The sequence below is a fragment of the Dufourea novaeangliae genome, unplaced genomic scaffold (assembly GCF_001272555.1).
Source record: "Dufourea novaeangliae isolate 0120121106 unplaced genomic scaffold, ASM127255v1 scaffold16, whole genome shotgun sequence".
Lineage (NCBI taxonomy): Eukaryota > Metazoa > Arthropoda > Insecta > Hymenoptera > Halictidae > Dufourea > Dufourea novaeangliae.
The window spans coordinates 2,713,659-2,732,176 of record NW_015373891.1 but is presented as its reverse complement, the minus strand read 5'-3'; the positions used below and the strand labels follow the sequence as shown (position 1 = coordinate 2,732,176).

General features: G+C 39.9%; 1 protein-coding gene across 1 annotated transcript in view; it reads left to right on the top strand.

The window, feature by feature from the left end:
* The first annotated feature begins 4,790 nt into the window (after window positions 1-4,790).
* The window catches only part of LOC107187776 (insulin-like receptor), a 78,628-nt gene continuing 64,900 nt past the window's right edge, over window positions 4,791-18,518 (top strand). The window contains exon 1 of the mRNA XM_015575952.1: window positions 4,791-5,499. Coding sequence (XP_015431438.1) covers window positions 4,791-5,499 — 709 coding nt within the window. The remainder of the gene's footprint in view (window positions 5,500-18,518) is intronic.

The following is an 18,518-nucleotide window of genomic DNA, read 5'->3' as shown; positions in this document are numbered from 1 at the left end:
TGTGAGAAGTCAGCTAGCAAATCGGAGATTTGCATCTTGGAGGAAAGTAGAAAATTCCGTGTTGGTCAGACTGTGCTATTACGTGTACGGTGAGGTTTAAACGACGGTATTTTACAATTGATCGCGACGATTCTTGGTACAGACATAAATATAAAATATAAGGGTCAATTTTGTAAAGGTGTCAATTGTTCAAGGTGTTCATGGTGTTTAAAGGCTAACAAAATGGAAACTGTAAACTAACCTTTGCCTCAGCCGTCGTTTCCTTAATTTTTTAAAGTCTCATGGACTTTGTACCAAATCTATTTTATCTATCATTTTACTATAAATTTCGACTTTTAGCTTGAAACCAAATTATCTTCTGATAATCAAAGCGATCTTGAAATTTTATCAAGTCTGCCATACAATCTTGGTACAAATATCACGAAATTACGGAGGTCAGAAATTGGATTCATTAACACTAGAACTACCAGCGGTCACTTATACTAAATTAAATTGTATAATACATCAATATACATAACATATAGTACAATTCAGCATAATATAGTGTACCGTAAAATGTATAATAAATTAAAAGCCACTGCAAATTTCGCCAAAATCACAATTTTAATTTCAGTAATCCTAAAATAAGAAATCTGCAATCCGTCATTTCGACGGGTTTGGTAGTTCCAGTGTTAACAAATACCGTTGTTGTTACGTCGACCAAACCATTAATGTGGAATGTTATTAAAATTCCGTGGACTGCAGGGATCGTTTTCTTGGATTACTCCTGCAGAAATGATTTTGCCTGACCAGAGTTCGTGAACTCGAGTGCAAAACACGCGGATGGTAGAGTCTGACCAAACATTCTACGAACATCGTACAGACATCCGTCGAATTTCTCAGTGGTAGACGATGGATGCCGTTTCGTTGTCAGCGAACCGTTTTCCTTTCGATTCACCGAGCAAACGTTCTTTCGAAAAGAAGGCGGAATCGTTGGATTATTAATTACGGGTCCCAGTCTGAACGGAAATGTCAAAGGACTGTACGGGGACAGGGGAGGGACAACGACGTCGCCAAAACAGAGTCACGATTTCACGGGCCAGTGGAACTAATATTAGATCGTTCCCGGTTATAAAGCGCGGAACGAACGAGTCTGCACGCATAGAAGACGTCGCCGAGCAATCCACTCAGAGGGGAAGCTTTGGGGATCGAGATATAGCGGAAGCTTACTTTTCTTCGCGATAATTGCAAACTGTGTTACACTTTGTACGGGAAAAAATGTACTGTTACGATTGTAGTATATTATTATAGAGGTTATTACAACTCGAAGTGTTCGATGTTCGGTGGGTGTTGTTTATTACTTCGAAACCGATCGTGTAATTGGATCCTTAAATGGGGAAAGAATTTTCGCATGTCACGCTGTGGAGCATTTGACTTAAAACGCTGGCCAAAATGCCAATTTTCAAACTTAATTACAAAGAGGAAGAAGGTTTTTTTTAATAATATTAAAAATATTTTCATAATATCTATTTTAGTAATGTTAATATTGTTTATGTAATATTTTTTACTCACCAGTGAATGAACAATATCAAGTGTATGAATATTTTTAACCAATGGCCTGAAAATTGTTTGAATATCAACAAACACAGAAAAAAACACAGAAAAAAATCGAAATTTAATCATTTGCTTATTTAATAAGTTTAATTTACTCGTGTTTACACATATACAGGGTGCACCACGAATCGTGATCAGTAGAGATTACTCTGTTATTAGCAGTCCGATCGAAAATATTTTTATCAGGTACAGCATGGTTTCAAGCGTACTTTGGTGAAGACAGAGGGAAACGTGGAGAGACAGAGAGATCGACGAGCGAAAGGTGGGATAGGGCAGCGATGGTAGACGAAGGACGTAGCTTTCCGCGTAATGAAAAGCGTCGTTTGGTCGGATGTGCCCGTTTGTCGGTTCCACGGCGGTGGATCTCGCAAACAAACATTCCTGGACGATGATGACGCCCTCGTCTCTCTGGATGGATCCTTGGGAATATTGCTCACGCGGCGTGCACACGGCCAAGCTGCGATCTCCTCCACTCTCGGCCCTTCCAATTTTAACCGAATTTATGGGCTGCGAGATTCATCGATATCAGCGGATGCATTCGCGCGGGGTGCGTCACGAGTTCCTTTGTGATGCCCGCGGGAACGACCTCGTCGACGGGAATTATTTTTGGTCGGGGATGGAGACAAAGGACTTTGAATTCTAATTCTTTGTTCAGTGGAAGGATCGAGAGTCTTTGCAAGGTCCAACGTAGAACAGGAGTATTATTAAAAGAATAGACCTATCGAGTATACAGTAAATTATCGATGAATGTTCGAATGCTCTTGGACACTGAACATTAAATATTACATAATCATTGGCTTTGAAATTCCAAACTCTATCACTGGGATAAATCTTGTTAAAGAGCCAGCGTTATACCTGAGGGACCCCTTTTTGTCAGTGCCGAGGGGTCTTCGAACACTCATAGAGGATTTGCTGTATGGTCGATGAGAAGTTGGGTAAGGGGCCTGAATTTTTTCCCCCGTACACAATTTTGTTTCAAGAAAATAGGAACGTAATTTCATCGGGCCTGTGTGATTATAACCAACGGTATATTATGAACAATAATTACTTGTTTGATTTTGTTAGTAACACGGACAGACAGCTCGACGATTCTTTATCGGTGAAATACGAGGGTAGTTGGATGGGCTCAATTAAATTCCACGTGAATATATTGACGTTTTCGTTTTGCAAATTTATGCTAAACGTTTGTTTTCTTGTATTTATACTTCGATCTCTGATAAGCACGTTGGTTTTCAGTTAAATAACAACGATCGTTACGGTCGCCTGTTTGTCCGTTGCGCGAAGGCACAAGGCTAGAATGAATACAGGAAAGAGAACTGAAATTTCCTATTAAGCATTATTCATTGAACATGACTCAGTGATGTGAAAAAACACTTATAGGTCTCACTTCGTCTGATCGTGAATGCTATTTATGCATACCAGTTGATATACGCGTCTGATAGCAGTAGGAAATCTCACCTTGAATTACAAATGTGTTGACGCGAATAATGGCAGTGAATTAAAAATACCTATTGTAAAGACACCAAAGGAATATGCGAATAAGACTAATTCTATACAATCACGGACAATAACAGTTCCCTCTATCACTCAAGTTTTCGTTTTGACCAGGCGGGTCCACAAGAAGGGCCTCACGCATTTGTGTGTCCCATTCGTAATAAACCAAATGTAATAACAAAATGTAATCTAATTACAGAATCTAAATTGCAAGTACATTGTAATTTTTATTGTAAATGTGGTATAGTTATTTACAATGTAATTGTAATTCTAATTTTCTTATAATTACATTGTAATTGTGATTTGGATTTTGTAATTATAGACTTTTCTTACAATTACATTGTAATTGTGATTTGGATTTTGTAATTATAGATTACATTTTGCCCAACTCTGTTCGTGATCTATTGCACTCGGTTTATTAAGAATAACAATAATAATATTTATTTACAAACGGGTTATAAACCCTTTGGTACAACATAGTTTACATTTTGCCCAACACTGTTCGTGATCTATTGCACTCGGTTTATTAAGAATAACAATAATAATATTTATTTACAAATGGGTTATAAACCCTTTGGTACAACATACAAATACATTGAAGTCTAAAGGACAAACAAAAAGTTTAGATATACAACGATGCGTAAAGATATACTAGTTAATAAAATTAAACAAAAATTCTCTGGGACTGTATAAAGTATTACAAAAATAGATAACAAGAATAGAACAAATTTCGAGAAATAACCGAGAAATTATATCCGTAGAGATAGACGACTGTTCAATGCACCAGGGATCGAATCATTCACGCGGACACGATTTTCTGATTGCAGGATAATAAGTGATCCGGGCGGATCGAGTGAGTCGAGAGAAAACGGGAGACGTCGGGAAGAGTATCCAGCAGGCCACATCTCGGGACTGTCTCTTGCCTTCAGACAAGGAGAGAGAGAGAGAGAGAGAGAGAGAGAGAGAGAGAAGAGATAATTCGAAAAGAAGAGCAGGGTAGCTGAAATTGAGAATCCACGTCACGGCAGCGAAGACTCGCAGTCCGTGACTCGCGGGAACGTGGCATGACTTTAACGAGAAGACGAAGGAGACGAGGACGAAGAAACACCACGCTACCCGCGACCCGCAGGTTTTAATATTAACCACTAGCGTATCGATCGAAGATCGCTAGGGGGTTGGGTCAGCGAGCAAATCGTAGCTCGATGGCGTCGTTTGACCCACCGACCCACTACTGTCTCACCACCCCGATAAACTGATTATTTCGAACCAGAGAAAGGGCGCGGTGACAGCGTATCCACGCCCTGGAAGATGCCCGTGGCGAGCAAGAAGACCTTGGATCGGTGATCGTTTCCTGTCGCGACTAAGTTAGGAAATTATACCATCTCACCCCCTCGATTGAAGTCATTGCAAGTTAAAAAGTGTCGGGAAGATTCAAAGAAGATTCGAATAGGTGATCGAGGCAAAGTTCAGTCGACACGAGGAGATATGAGCGTGGTCTGGATTAGGCCTGGGTTAGAATGAAGTCGGTCGAGTCCGATTAGATCGACAGGGGAAGTATCGACGGATAGGTCGTACAGTGGAATCCCAACGGTGTGTCGAGGGTTCCACGGCGTTTCCCAGCCGTCTCGTCGGGTTGGGAATCGTACGTCAGCAGGACGCGGTCATCGTCCTGACGAGAGAGTCGTCCCCCAGAGAACGGAAGGATGAAGTCAGCAGCGTGGTGCACGCGCAGGCTCGGCAGCGCATCGTCCGTCGACGATTCGGCCGACGCATCACCTCCGGAGGTTTACACAACGACCTCCGTTCGATGTTCAAATATTGCCGCTGCTACCACCAGGATATCGTGCGGCGTTACCGCGATCGTCGACGCGGCTACCACTGGCTGCGCCGTCACAACCACCAACACCAGTACCACCACCTGCCACTGCCATTGTCCGTCAGGTCGTGACACCCTCGAGTGCGCCGACCCGTCCCATTTTCTCTCCTCCTCGTCGACAATGTCCTCAGCGTCGACAGGACCGAATCGGACGACCACCATCAGCAACAGCTGCGAGCTTTGCGAGCGTCTTCGTGGCCGCTGCGACTCGCCTGAACGAAGGACAATCGGGGACCGTGAGACCATACGACGCGGTGAACACGTGAGTCGCGATCCCGACCACGCCATGACTTTATCCAGGACGTTTGAAGAACGTGACAGGTTCTGCCACGCTACCACCTCCACATCCCCATTCACGTCGAGGAGCTGCGGCCCGAGCGACGTGCGGTGGCATTCGTGGACGGAAAGATCGTTTAGGTGGACGAGGAAGGGGCCTTCGCTGGCCTGGACCATTTTGTTCCTATTGGTACTCGTGTTCCCCGCTCTGGCGGGACTTCAGAAGGGGATTTCAAAGAGTTCCTCCAAAGAAGATGGAGGTGAGTTTTGTTGTTTGTCTACTAAGTAGGATTTGATTTTGATGGAAGCGTTTGAACTGTTTGAAAGATTTCATACGTTTGAACTGTTCGAAAGGATTCGAGTTGTTTGAATGATTTGAAACGATTCGAATTTTTGAATGATTTGAAACGTTCAAACTGTTTAAAATGTTCGAACTGTTTCAAACGATTCGTATTGTTTGGAGGATTTGAAACGTTCGAACTGTTTGAAACATTCGAACTGTTTCAAACGATTCGTATTGTTTGAAGGATTGGACACGTTTGAACTGTTTGAAATGTTCGAACTGTTTCAAACGATTCGTATTGTTTACAGGATCTGGAATGTTTGAACTGTTTGAATCGATTGGAGTTGTTTGACAAATTTTAAATGGTTGAACCGACCAGACACCGTTTGAACTGTTTGAGCATTTTTCCAGAAGTTCGAACATGTTTGAACAGTTCGATTACCCATCACTACCGAGAGATCAGACCTAGGTACAATTCTCTTTGAATAATACATAGTGAAAAGCAGCAGTATTTAAGATCGTCATGCTGATCTACAACAGTTAATGAGATTAAATAATTGTTCGCCATGTGCCTACTCATATTTCAGTAGAAGTATTATTGTATTTTAAAAACTGTAATTTTTTCGTTTAACCAATTGAGAATGGCGAGGTACTTCTTTCATTTTTTATTCGTTCTTACAAACTCTTTATCTAGGTAATTAATTTATTCATGCCTGCGAGAAACGCTGGAACTTCTTGAATCGATGAGTTCGTTCTCATTCCAGTTTTTCCATTCGGCACTCTTTCGGGAACTGGTGAACCTTTCTTTAATTAAATCGTGTATCCTTATGACGTATTTCTTACATTTGACAGGATCGTAACGTTGTAAGGATTCGTCGAAACGTCCTGAAATATCCCGAAGTATAGCCTGCATCCAATACCTGCATTGTTTTTCTTATTTATTCTACTATTCATTTTCATCGAAGGACTGAGAGAATGTATCCACGTATTAGTCAACTCTTACATTACCACTTTTATAAATCCTTGTATGATCGACATGGTTCTGATATGATCAACAGACCTAGTAAATATGCTGTTCACTGAAAATCTCCATTTGACGCAATTGCATGCACTTAATTGCATCTGGGAATGGCGATGACTATAATTTGTTAATGGTTAAAAATCATCGTATTTATTGCAAGAAAAAAGGAATCCTTATGCAGGAAGTTTGAACGAATCACAGACAACTCTACCATTTCTACTGTATAATATCATTATATTTCTAATCCTGTCTCAGGCTCGGCGTCTTTAAAGTGCACAAAGCAACTATACTTATTTTTCGTATTTCTGAATGAAACATTATCAAATAAAGTCACAGCTAGTACCTTTCGTCATGCACTTATTTTTCTGCTTTTCCGAAACTTCTCTAAACAATCGAAAAATGCGTAATAACAAAATGTACTGAAAAATGACGTCGAGTGTGAAGATAAAGGCCACGACGCTGGGAATATCGAACATTTGTCTAGGCGTCCAGCTACCCCCCGAAACCGTAAACACCCGTAGCGATAGATATCCGAGCTTCCCTTCAGAAGTCCCTTCGAAACGTTGTCGGTTTCGTGAATGCTTGATTGCTTGGTGCAGGCGCATCCTTATCGAAGTAACATCATATTCTGCTGGTAATTAATGCTCCTCGACACCACATACAATGGTCGAAATGGTCGAATTAGGTGCCACGAAAATTGTTCATTGTGCGAAGACGATTAATAATAGGTTCAACACATTTTCAACTTTCGTCCATCTGGAAACGACTCTATCGACCATTGTCTGAATTTTCCTCAAGTCGAACTCATCAACTCTACGTAACAAAAAGTAGTAATATTTCACGCATCCTTTTTAGAATATATATTTTATTCTACATGTAAAAGACGTAGACCAGTAAAATTGAGAAACCTCTAAAACATGGAGTTGATCGGTTCAATTTTTAGGAAGTTCATCCGGCACTGCCCGTTCGCGGACAAAAGGGTCCGTTCGCGTCTCGCGATACGACCGTACGACTTTATTATTTAGCACGGCGTATTTGTCGAAACTGGAGCTTTCCCCATCCCTGGCCTATCCTTTTTCGTCGATTTCCGGCTGGTGTAAAATATTGACCGCCTTCCTGTTTTCCAGTTTGAGTGCACGGTCCCGCGATAGGAAAATACTCGCCATCTCGCGCGCGAACTAATTTAATTGCTTTCGATACATCGAGTTCCGTGGGTTACTGGGTTACTGGGACCCTTGTATCTGGCAAGTGTCTAGGGTTTTTTATAATACAATAAAATTAAAAAAGAATAGGTTCGAACGAGTAGTTGAATTCATTTCTTCAAGACACTCGAGTCCTCTTACAGGCTCTGATATTAAAAAAAAATCACTTACCCAAGACTAGTTATGGTAAGTTGAAGTGTTTGACGATGCTTTCGAAAACGTGGGTCCAAATAGACCCGCCACGGGCTTTCGAGGGTTAATTGGTAAGCGAGCATCAAATGGGGACCCATTTAAAATCGTTTGTTGCTCTGAACCAGCGAATCTTCGTCGGGTTTCTGTCGAGGGACAAACACAAAGCGGAATAGATGTATGTATAATAATAATAATACTAATAATAATATTTATTTTAACAGAAAAAACTCTTTTAGACAAAGAACGAGGACACAGGAATAAAAGATGAAACAAAAACAAAAAAATACAGTAGCAATGACAAAAATATAATAATTTGAGACTAGTTAATAATTTATGTCGAAATCTGCTTAGTGACAGGTAAAGGAAATCGAAAGATTCATCGATAGTATTGGCACTACACTTATTGGTACTAATCTGTAACTTCAATCTGTACATCTACAAACTAACATCACTCAATACTTTAGACGAATTTTCAAACCTTTCGTGGGACATCCAGTATATTCGGTTACGTCCCTTTTACACGATTAATGCACACGCCAGCGTCGAGTAACAAAGACAATTAAAGCGACCGAGCGAAAACGCGAGTACGTGTTCCTCTTTGTGATTAAAGAAAATTCGATAACAAACGGGAGGTGAACACGTATTGCGACACGGATACGTGAGTCGTTTCCCCGCTTTGACCCCGCGAAAATGGAAGCCCCTTTCGAGCGGTCAACCGCGGAGCTTTTCGTATCCGCGCGCGAAAGCTTTAATCAGTATAAATTACTTTCTGCACTGCTCCAAATGGGGGACGGGTTTGCTTGGACGTTGAAGGAAATTCAAGTCACGCGTGTTTCATTCCGCGGGAAATTTCGCGTGATATCTCGAGGGAGAATTTCGACCAGCAAAGCGGGATTTATAGCATTTATTAATCGTTATTATTATTATTGTTACTGGACGCTGACATGCGCATTAATCGTGAAAAAGGAACACGAACGAATATATTGGATGGTTCGGGAAAAAGGTTTAAATTTCCTCCAAAGTATTGAGTTTAAATCAATTCTAAAGAAAGAATTTGTACTATACGAGGTTGGTCGTGCAAGAGGACAGGCAATTATTCCGTATGCAAAAAGTAAGACCAAAATGTGAAATTAAACTTTATTCTAGAATGCCTCGTTTCCGAAGCAATCAATTCTGAAATTCACGTGTTCGTACTGAACGTAAGTAGAAACGGAATGTAATGAACAGACAAGTTTGCGGAGTCCTATGTCAGTAGCAGGTGCACGCATCAGACTTTGGAATTCGATTATCTCGGTAACGAGGCATCGTACGAAAAAGTTACATTCTACATTTTAGTTTTTTTTTTTGGCGTGTTAATTATAGAATCTATCCGAATAAATTATAGAATCTGTTGGATTGTACGAGGTATGCAGTATACGTGTGCGACATAAATACAGTAGGTACAGTAATGTCTCGATGAGTGCGGTGTACTCGAGTCCACTGCGGAATATTCGTGACAGGGCGGAAAGGTTTTCAGCCCCTCATAAATTTGTTTTTTTTTTTGCCCGAAGCCGAGCCTTTGCTCAGCTTCTGTTTACTCTGTTTTGATTGCTTCCACAGGGGGACTCCCACAGTGATGGAAATAATGCCGTTGCCTGTATCGCATTCATCGAGGAATCATTGTACTGGGAATACAGTGTGTGTCAGGTCTGGTATTACAACCAGAGCTCGGAGGTGATTCTTTAAGAAAAAATAAGTGAAGAAGAATAATAAATCTTTTTTGTTTGAAGATTTGTTTTCCAGAAAATTGGGGATCGAACATTTATTTAACACTAGAAATACCAAAGAAGTCTTAATGACTGGTTAGTATATTCTTATATTGACGATTAAAATGTTACAACATTTTTCTCAGATTTTTCACAACTTTCATTGTAATATAAAAATGAAGAAATAGTTAATTTATAAATTTAAATATTTTCAGAAAATTTGTCATGTTTATCTATCCGATAGGAATAGATATACGTTTATCGTTGGTAGTTCTAGTCTTAAAACGCGTGTATTCATGCTGGAAGGAAGTAGAAACGGCCTGCAATGGACAGACGTGTGAGCCAAGTCCTATTTTATGCATGCAGCAAATTTTCGAGTCAGATTATCTCGAAAACGGAGCATCACCCAAACAAATTTTCTTCTTCTTTTTTTTCGAATTATTTTTTCTTATATACCCCATATTTATTGCATCACTCTTAATTTCACGTAGTAGGTACGCACAATTTTTATAGCAATACGATTGATAAAAAGATTCGTATCTAATTTAATTTAGCCAATGCAGTATGTTACTCGATTTTCCAATAAATACCCGTTTAATTTAATTTTCCTAGCACCAATAACAAAGGTACAAGTGATATAACGCGTTTATCTTTTTTATAACGTTGTTTAATATTCGAGTGATGCTATAAATATATTTCAGGTCACTGTACTTATATCGTAACAGGTGAATGAATCCTGCACGAAACCGTGGATCGATGAATTACACTTCGACTAAGAGTATTTTTACCCGCGTTTCGGGTCGATCAATGCCACCGGCAGCAAATCGAGATTAAAGTGGATTGTGTTTCGGTCGACGAAGAGATTAATGAGAAAAAGAGGAAGGAGATATTCGTGTCGATTCGGGTGGAAGTAAGTCGTCACGGTGAACCGATACGAAATAGCTTGCGGATTAGTACTGAATTTACAAGCTGATTCGAAGCTCGCACGAAGTGGTTCCGTGGGTACTTAGCGTCGAACCGTGTACGCGAATTTCGATTAATCTGTCTGTCCTTACGCGACTAGCTACCGCATACAGTACTCTCCCCGCTTAATAGACGTGTCTTTTTCCCGTTTAATTGCCACAAAGTTATTCCCATCAGTTCCTGGAATTACTTCTATCAGGCAAACCTCCACCGTTATCTGTACTACAAATCGTAACATAGTTGTTCAACCACTCGTTCTACATGGTGGAGCACGTAACTGAGATCAGTTCGATGCTGCGTAACTAATTATTTCAGTGAAAAATTGTTAAGATAAAACTTACATGATTTCGTGGGTAGCATAATTTGACGTGATCAGTTTTTTGTAGACGGATGCGTAGAAGACATATCGCAGCCATGCAAGAAAACTGTCACAAGTCGAGAATGTGTAATTTTTCAGGAGAGCGAAAAAAAATTGATTCATTCACGTAGCACTTCAATTATTAAACGAAGTCACGCTAGCACCACGTCGCTTGAAGAATTGGACTTTAATTTGTGTCATTTTTCTAGATTGTGGAACTATATATTGGAAGATATTTTATGCGATAAAATGAAAATTGACGATTGTTAACTTATGATACTTTTCTTGCGGGCGTGCGATATGAAAATCAAGTTTGTCTATTTTGAATAGAATCATATATTTTTTATCATGTTAGTCGGTCCAGCTTGTAATTCCGTATGAAAACGTATTAACCTGTTTAGTTACCTAAAATCTTACAGGTACCCAAAGTTTCGATACCTGTCGATACTTCCCACTTAGTACTTTGAATATAGAACCGATTAAATGTCATCAATATTATTGTTACCGATCCCATCACTATCCATCGGTCGCAGGCACCTTGTTTCTCCTTTCTTTTTCGCCGCTCGGTTCCCCGACACTTGGACGAAAAGATATCGCTCGAATGCGACAAACATGATTCGTTTCTTCTTTCAATTGGTCGATGGGTAGTCCCGTTGGTTTTATTTATCCACCGTGTCAAAGTTTCCTCTTGCCATCGGTTTTCATTCAGTCTTTTCAGATTTCAAATATTCTCAGAACAGAGTCGGCTAGTCAAACCAGATGTTCCACCGGATTCGTATACTCATCGCCCTGGCTCGGGAATGCAAATCACGGGCGATTTGCATTTCGCGGTTGCCGCCCCTCGCGCAGACGCCACGCGTGTTATCGCGATTTTCTTGCACGCGAGATGCTTACAGAGTCACGCCGATACGGTCGAATCGGTGGATCTCTCTTGCTAAATGGAATCGGACTCGGCTACAGTACTCCTTTTACCGCCGCTGACCATCTTATCTTTCGGTTTTTTCCGGGAATGGGAGATCGGGGCTGCACTTCCCTTTGAGCTTATGCGGTCGATGAAAGTTCGATATCTGCTGCATTATCATTTATTATTCACGTATCGATCCACACGGGGTGTTTCCAAAGTTTTTGGGAATTTTTAATTTTTAGTTAACCATAGATGTCAGCAGTGTTATTTAGAGTATTTAATTTATTACCATTGATGGGAAAACCCAATTTATACAGAAGTTTAACAATAATATCGCATGACTACTTGTAGTAGTTTTAAGTATACATGTTACTGAATTTTGTTTTTCATGTTGCAGTTATAAAAGAGGATTTCATAGATTTTTTTCATATTGCTTTCGTCACTATTTCTTCTTTCACTTAGATCCTACGATGTTTTGAAAATTGAAGAAATTGAAGTATCGTATTTACAGTACTATGATAAACATTTTTAGTTTCTTAAATCATAGAGATTTCTTGGTGTATCTTTCTCATGTAGTGGACTTCGGTAATATGGTATCTAGTATTATTTTATTTACGTTTTCCATTAAAAACATTCACCCAAGATTGCATAAACGTTATATTATACATAAAGTACCGATTAAAGAATTTATTCAATAGCATTTATATTCTTTCGTATACACGTTTATAAGTAATAAATAATTATACGTGTAAAGCTCGCCTTATTTCACTGTTCGGGACTTAATGGGTTAGGGATTAAGCTTCCAACCCTCTCGAATTAGTCAGCTCGGGATCTCGAACTTTCGAACTAGGGACAATTATCCGTCGTGTCATAACAAACAGCTCAGAATCGAACGCAAAAGCTTCGGGGTGCACGGTTGTTTACACTGCTCGAGGGCAACGTGTTTGCAAACACCATCGTGGCGGCCGATACGCGCGGGAGTCTCGAAAACCAGGGTTGCCCATAAATCACGTTCGCTCGAATGCGAGCAATTGACCTTTCCAACGGACCGATAACTCTCCACGGATAATATCTAAACGTGGGGGGAAGCGTAGCGTCTCTAATTGGCGAGTCGATCGTTGATCGCGGTGATAACACGCTTTCGAAATTCCGCAGAGGAAAAGGTGGCCGACAGGGGGTAGGAACGACAAAATACATTAGACTCACGTTAAAGTAGGGCACGTTAAAGCAGGGACTTAAACCGGAATGAATTTGATACCGATATTATGCCATCGAAGCTGAACCGATATATTATCGAAAACCGAAATAAATACCGGTATTATTTTGGTTTCTATAAGGGTCGGGCTTATATGGGGTTATATAGGGCGAAGGTACCCTCACGAACAACTCGGAAGAAATGGCGTAAGAGAAAGGCCTCCTACCATTTGGTAAATTTATTTCAAGTACGGAAATAAATGTTAAATTGGCATAAATTTCAATAATTTCCGAGACCAAGTGATAGAAGGCCCTTCTCCTACACTGTTTTTCCCCCTAGCTTTTTTACCATTTGAATTCGGAAGTTTCTGAAATTTATGCCAAATTGCCACGCATTTTAACATTTATTTCAGTACTTGAAATAAATTTACCAAGTGCTAGGAAGCCCTTATCCTACGTCACTTTTTCTCCTAGCGGAAGCCGAATTTGCTCGCGGGTGTACAATCGAAAATACCGGTATTTTACGTTTCGGTAGAGGTCCCTGCGTTAAAGTAGCGGTAGGAACGGTAATACTATCGGTCGCCATCTGTAACCAAAGTTCTGATGCAATTGGTGGTTCGACCGAACTGTCACGAGATCCTGCATGCCCATTGGCTCACGTTAAAGTAGCGTTTCCAGGAAAAATCCGCCTCGAGATCCCCGCACCGCTACTTTAACGTGATTCCACTGTAGCGTGAGGCAAGTCGGCCCCCGGAAGGGGGTGGAAGAGTGACGGACCGTGGAAAGTCGTAAAGCACTGCCACTCGGAAGTCATCGAGCCGTGTTTTACGAGCGGGCCAACTTTGTCTCTCGGGTGAAATTTACGCGACGAATACACCACCATGGTTCACACTCTTGCAACGACGTTCACGCTCTTGCAAACGAAGTTTCCTTGATGGGAAAATTAGGAAGTTCTATTTATTTTTTTTTTTTTTTGCATTGCCTCTATTGTGCACTGATAAGTTTACAAGATAGATCAGAAGTAGGTACAAAAGCTCAAGGAACGTACACTACGTACTTTTTAAGAATGAAGAAAGGTTTTATAATCATGGATCTGGAATTTTTATCAGTGAATCTTCGATTAATGCTTGAAACTCGGGACCGCGTTGGAGCAGTTATCGCAGAGGGACACGATTTTTGTACTTCATGAATTGTTACTTCGTGAACTGCATTTTGGACCGAGCCTCTGGTATGGAACCCCCTGTTAGTGGAGGTCAGAAGTACTTCACGTAGAGATACTTCCGAGCAGTTATCGAGACTTTACTGTACACGGTAAATCTTCGATTATCTAGAGATTATATGAACTTTGTTTTTTTAAACGAAGTACATTTTTTAATGCACTACATGATACTTCTTGTTATTCTCTACACAAAGTACTAGGTCACTTACGGCGAATTAGTGCATTCAAAAATATACGATTCTATTTAAAAAAACAAAGTTGAGTTTTATACGACCTTTACGCGTCCACATGGAAAAAAGTTACATCAGAAAGTGTGCCCCCTGATACCATTTAACTTTTGTCTGCAAAATTTTTAATATTGTAGACAGTTTCGGAGATAATTCGAGTGGGTCGATTTTAAAGGGTCTGACCTATCTTCAGAAATACATTTATAACGATTATTTCCAATATCTACTAGAATCAGCCAAGTTATATTAGTAATACGCATTCCTAGCTACTTCGAATTGTTTTATGGGATATTTTGTTTGCAAAGTTACAATCACGAGCCATTTTCTCGTACTAATTTCGTCACGCACAAACGGAGCCGCGATCGGTGGTTATCTAATTGACACCCTTCGTGAACAGCCGCGTCGCGACGCCTGGCTTGCACTTTCCCTCTCGATACTTCCTCCTCGTCGACGACGACGCCGACACAGTGAACTACCGCCCCCCAGGTTTTTCTCTCTTCCACGATCGATCCGCCTTTCACGTTGGAACGTTTTACCTCCTGCTCGCAATCTCTCGGAAAAATTCGATTAATCGGTTAAAAGCTAGTGATCCTGTAACATGCTTTCAGAAACTAGACTGGATGACGGTGATAAATTAGAAGTAAATGAACAGATATTTCAAAGATGCGATGGCTGATCTTCCTTGGAGGTATTTTGGACAGTTCATTCTGTTCGAAGAATTTGTATTAACCCTCCTACGATAATCGAATCTATTTCGATATAATTACCTTTTCGTTTCTTTCACCTTGATACGACTTTACACAGTTTTTCGACTGAATTTTAATTTTGTTCCTGTAGAAATGTTATATAGGTTTGTGAAATGTGCAAGGAAATAATTGTTATATAGCTGATTAATCCTCTATAGCCCAAATTTTTTTCGAGACTATCAAAAAATGTATGTAACGTGAAACTAACAAATATCAATCTCCAAATACAAATTAACAATAATTTAGAATTGTTAAAGATTTTATTGCTACTTCGATATTATTATCTCTAGCTGAAGTTGATAATCGTTATGAAGAATCTTGTAGCATTCGTGAAGTACAGGAAGTCAATTCTTATGGATAAGAATGAAATTCAGCGAAGACAAGACACAGGTGGCGAATCAAATTGGTAGCCATGTATAGATATTCAATTTGCTCCTCTCACTGTTTCCATGTACCTTTCTAATCGAACCATTATGAGATTCGCGGAACATTGCTGCGATCTTGTTCACCTGCAACTCACGTCGCGCGAGTAGAAACGGGACACGTGGCTTCCTCTTCCTTGATTCACCATTCATTACTGAATTCCAGGCGTACACGCACAGGTGTGTTAAAATCGTTAAAAGTAAATTGATTATAATAATTATATATATTATTATATTAAATATATATATATTAATTTTTAAATTTTCTAATTGGAAGTTAGATGTAATTAATTATACTATAATTAGATCATCAATATAAAAATAAATATAGAAATAGTCAAACAATATCTATAGAATGTCAAAATTAAAATGACGAATTTTTGACAATTGTATATTTATTATTCATATATACCATGTTGATAAGAATATAATTCCAATAATTACGTGAATTCCATGAAAACCTGTTATTATGAAGAAGATTGACCCAAAAATTCTAGCATTAAAAGTGAAGAATGATTCTTTATATTTTGAATATTGAAAAGTAGAAAAGTATAGTCCTAAAATAATTGTTATTAATAGGAGATTGGATGATTTTGTAAAATTATTTAAGAAAAGATGATGTGTCTTCATGTTATTGTAATTCTTGATGAAATTAGAATAATAGCTCGCGATCGAAGACACTCGACCGATCGAAAAGCGCTGCTGCAACGCGAGATGTCCTAATTGGTAAGCGCAGTGTGACGTTCGCGTGGCGCTGCACGAAAATCGAATTAAAACGCGATTATACGAAAACTCGTCACGCCACCGTTCCGTTCCCCCAACGCGTCCGCCGGAAATCGAGTATTCACGACGATACGGCTGCGAAACAGGATACCATTTACTAGCGAATTTATGGCCGTTATTCACGATTTGTGTTTCTTTCGTTACGAGAAATGAATATCGAGTGCAAAATAAAAGTAAATCGTGGAAGAATAAAGGGAAATTTAACCCCTTCTGTGTCGAGGCACAGTCGAGACATAAGAATAGACCTAACATCTTATGGGACTTGGTGTCCCACGAAAATCACGCTGGTTCGAGCGCATCTCTAGATAAAAGTTTCCGATTTCAGGAACTACGTCTGACATCGTGATAACGCACAGTTTGTAAATTAACAAGTTGTTAAAACTTGGTAAATTTATTTCAAGTATTGAAATAAATGTGTACTCAGAAAGGCAGCAGAAAGAAAGTTTTCAACACTCTCTTACACAAAGATTCATATATATTTATTTGACAGATTCGTTCATCGACGCAGATAACCGCAGAATGGAGGTTTGGTTGTTCATTCGAGTTTACATGTAATATCACAATCGAAGGTTTGAGAATTCTCTAGATCTTGTAGTACCATGAAAAGAGCTACACATGAAACACTCGCCTTTATTCAAATGATCTGGTGTATTCTACAAAATTCCTTAGAAATGTTAAATCGAATGTTAATTTGGCATAAATTTCAATAGTTCCCGATACCAAATTTTAGGAGGTCCTTCTGCAACGCCACTTTTTCTCCTACCGGAAGCTGAGTTTGATCGTGGGTGTACATTATTGTCCCGGTTTCGCTAACAAGGAATGGAATACTGAAATGGTACCGGGGGCTTCTGACGCCCCCGAAACATGGGACAGAAAATTACATTGTATGTTAGGTCCAGTCTTATATCTCGCTGTGGTGGACGGTCGAGAAACAGAGATACGACAATGCACGATTGCGGGGTGTACGAAACTGAAGTTCTTCAGAGCTTTAATAGCTTAATCTTAAAGTGAGTTTGCTAAACTTCCGTCGTAGAAAACTCGGGCCTTCAACGCTGTTACGCCTGAAACTTTAATGGTTGAGTCCTCGAAACTCTTGCGAATTCAAATGAGTACTGTAACACCGTAGGTACATTCTACAGGGTGTTGCAAAACAATGGAAGTAACTTTTTTTTCGAGAAATAAAACTGGTAACGCAATGTATTACACTAGTAAATGTATTTTGTCTTTAAAGAATCGTCGTTTATTCAGCATCGTTGTCAACATTTTCTTGGAATATTCTTCAGAGCCCCGAGGCACATTTCTTAGTATTGTTGCAGTCACATTTGCAATTTTCTTGAGATCTTGCGTCTTACGTAACTTTGTAGCATAAACACGTTCTTCAATCATTCTCCCCAGTCAGGTATACACAGTGGAGGTGAGTTTTGCATATGTGCGCGTGTCATCAAAAAATTTTCCGGTGCCCAGCTTGGCACGCACGCCACTTATTTCCCAACCCTTGTCTAAACGGAACCGTCCCGTAACTGTCCCGTGTCTGAACGGATAGTACAGTTATTAAGTTTGAAGTTGTAAGTGCCTTTAGTCTGAATGGAACCGTCCCGTGTCTGAACGGATAGTATAGTTATTAAGTTTGAAGCAATAAGTGTTTTTGGTCTGAACGGAACCGTCCCGTAACTGTCCCGTGTCTGAAGGGATAGGGCAGTTATTAAGTTTGAAGTTGTAAGTGCCTTTAGTCTGAATGGAACCGTCCCGTATCTGAACGGATAGTATAGTTGTTAAGTTTGAAGCAATAACTGTCTTTGGTCTCAACGGAACCGTCCCGTAACTGTCCCGTGTCTGAAGGGATAGGGCAGTTATTAAGTTTGAAGTTGTAAGTGCCTTTAGTCTGAATGGAACCGTCCCGTATCTGAACGGATAGTATAGTTATTAAGTTTGAAGCAATAAGTGTTTTTGGTCTGAACGGAACCGTCCCGTAACTGTCCCGTGTCTGAAGGGATAGCACAGTTATTAAGTTTGAAGTTGT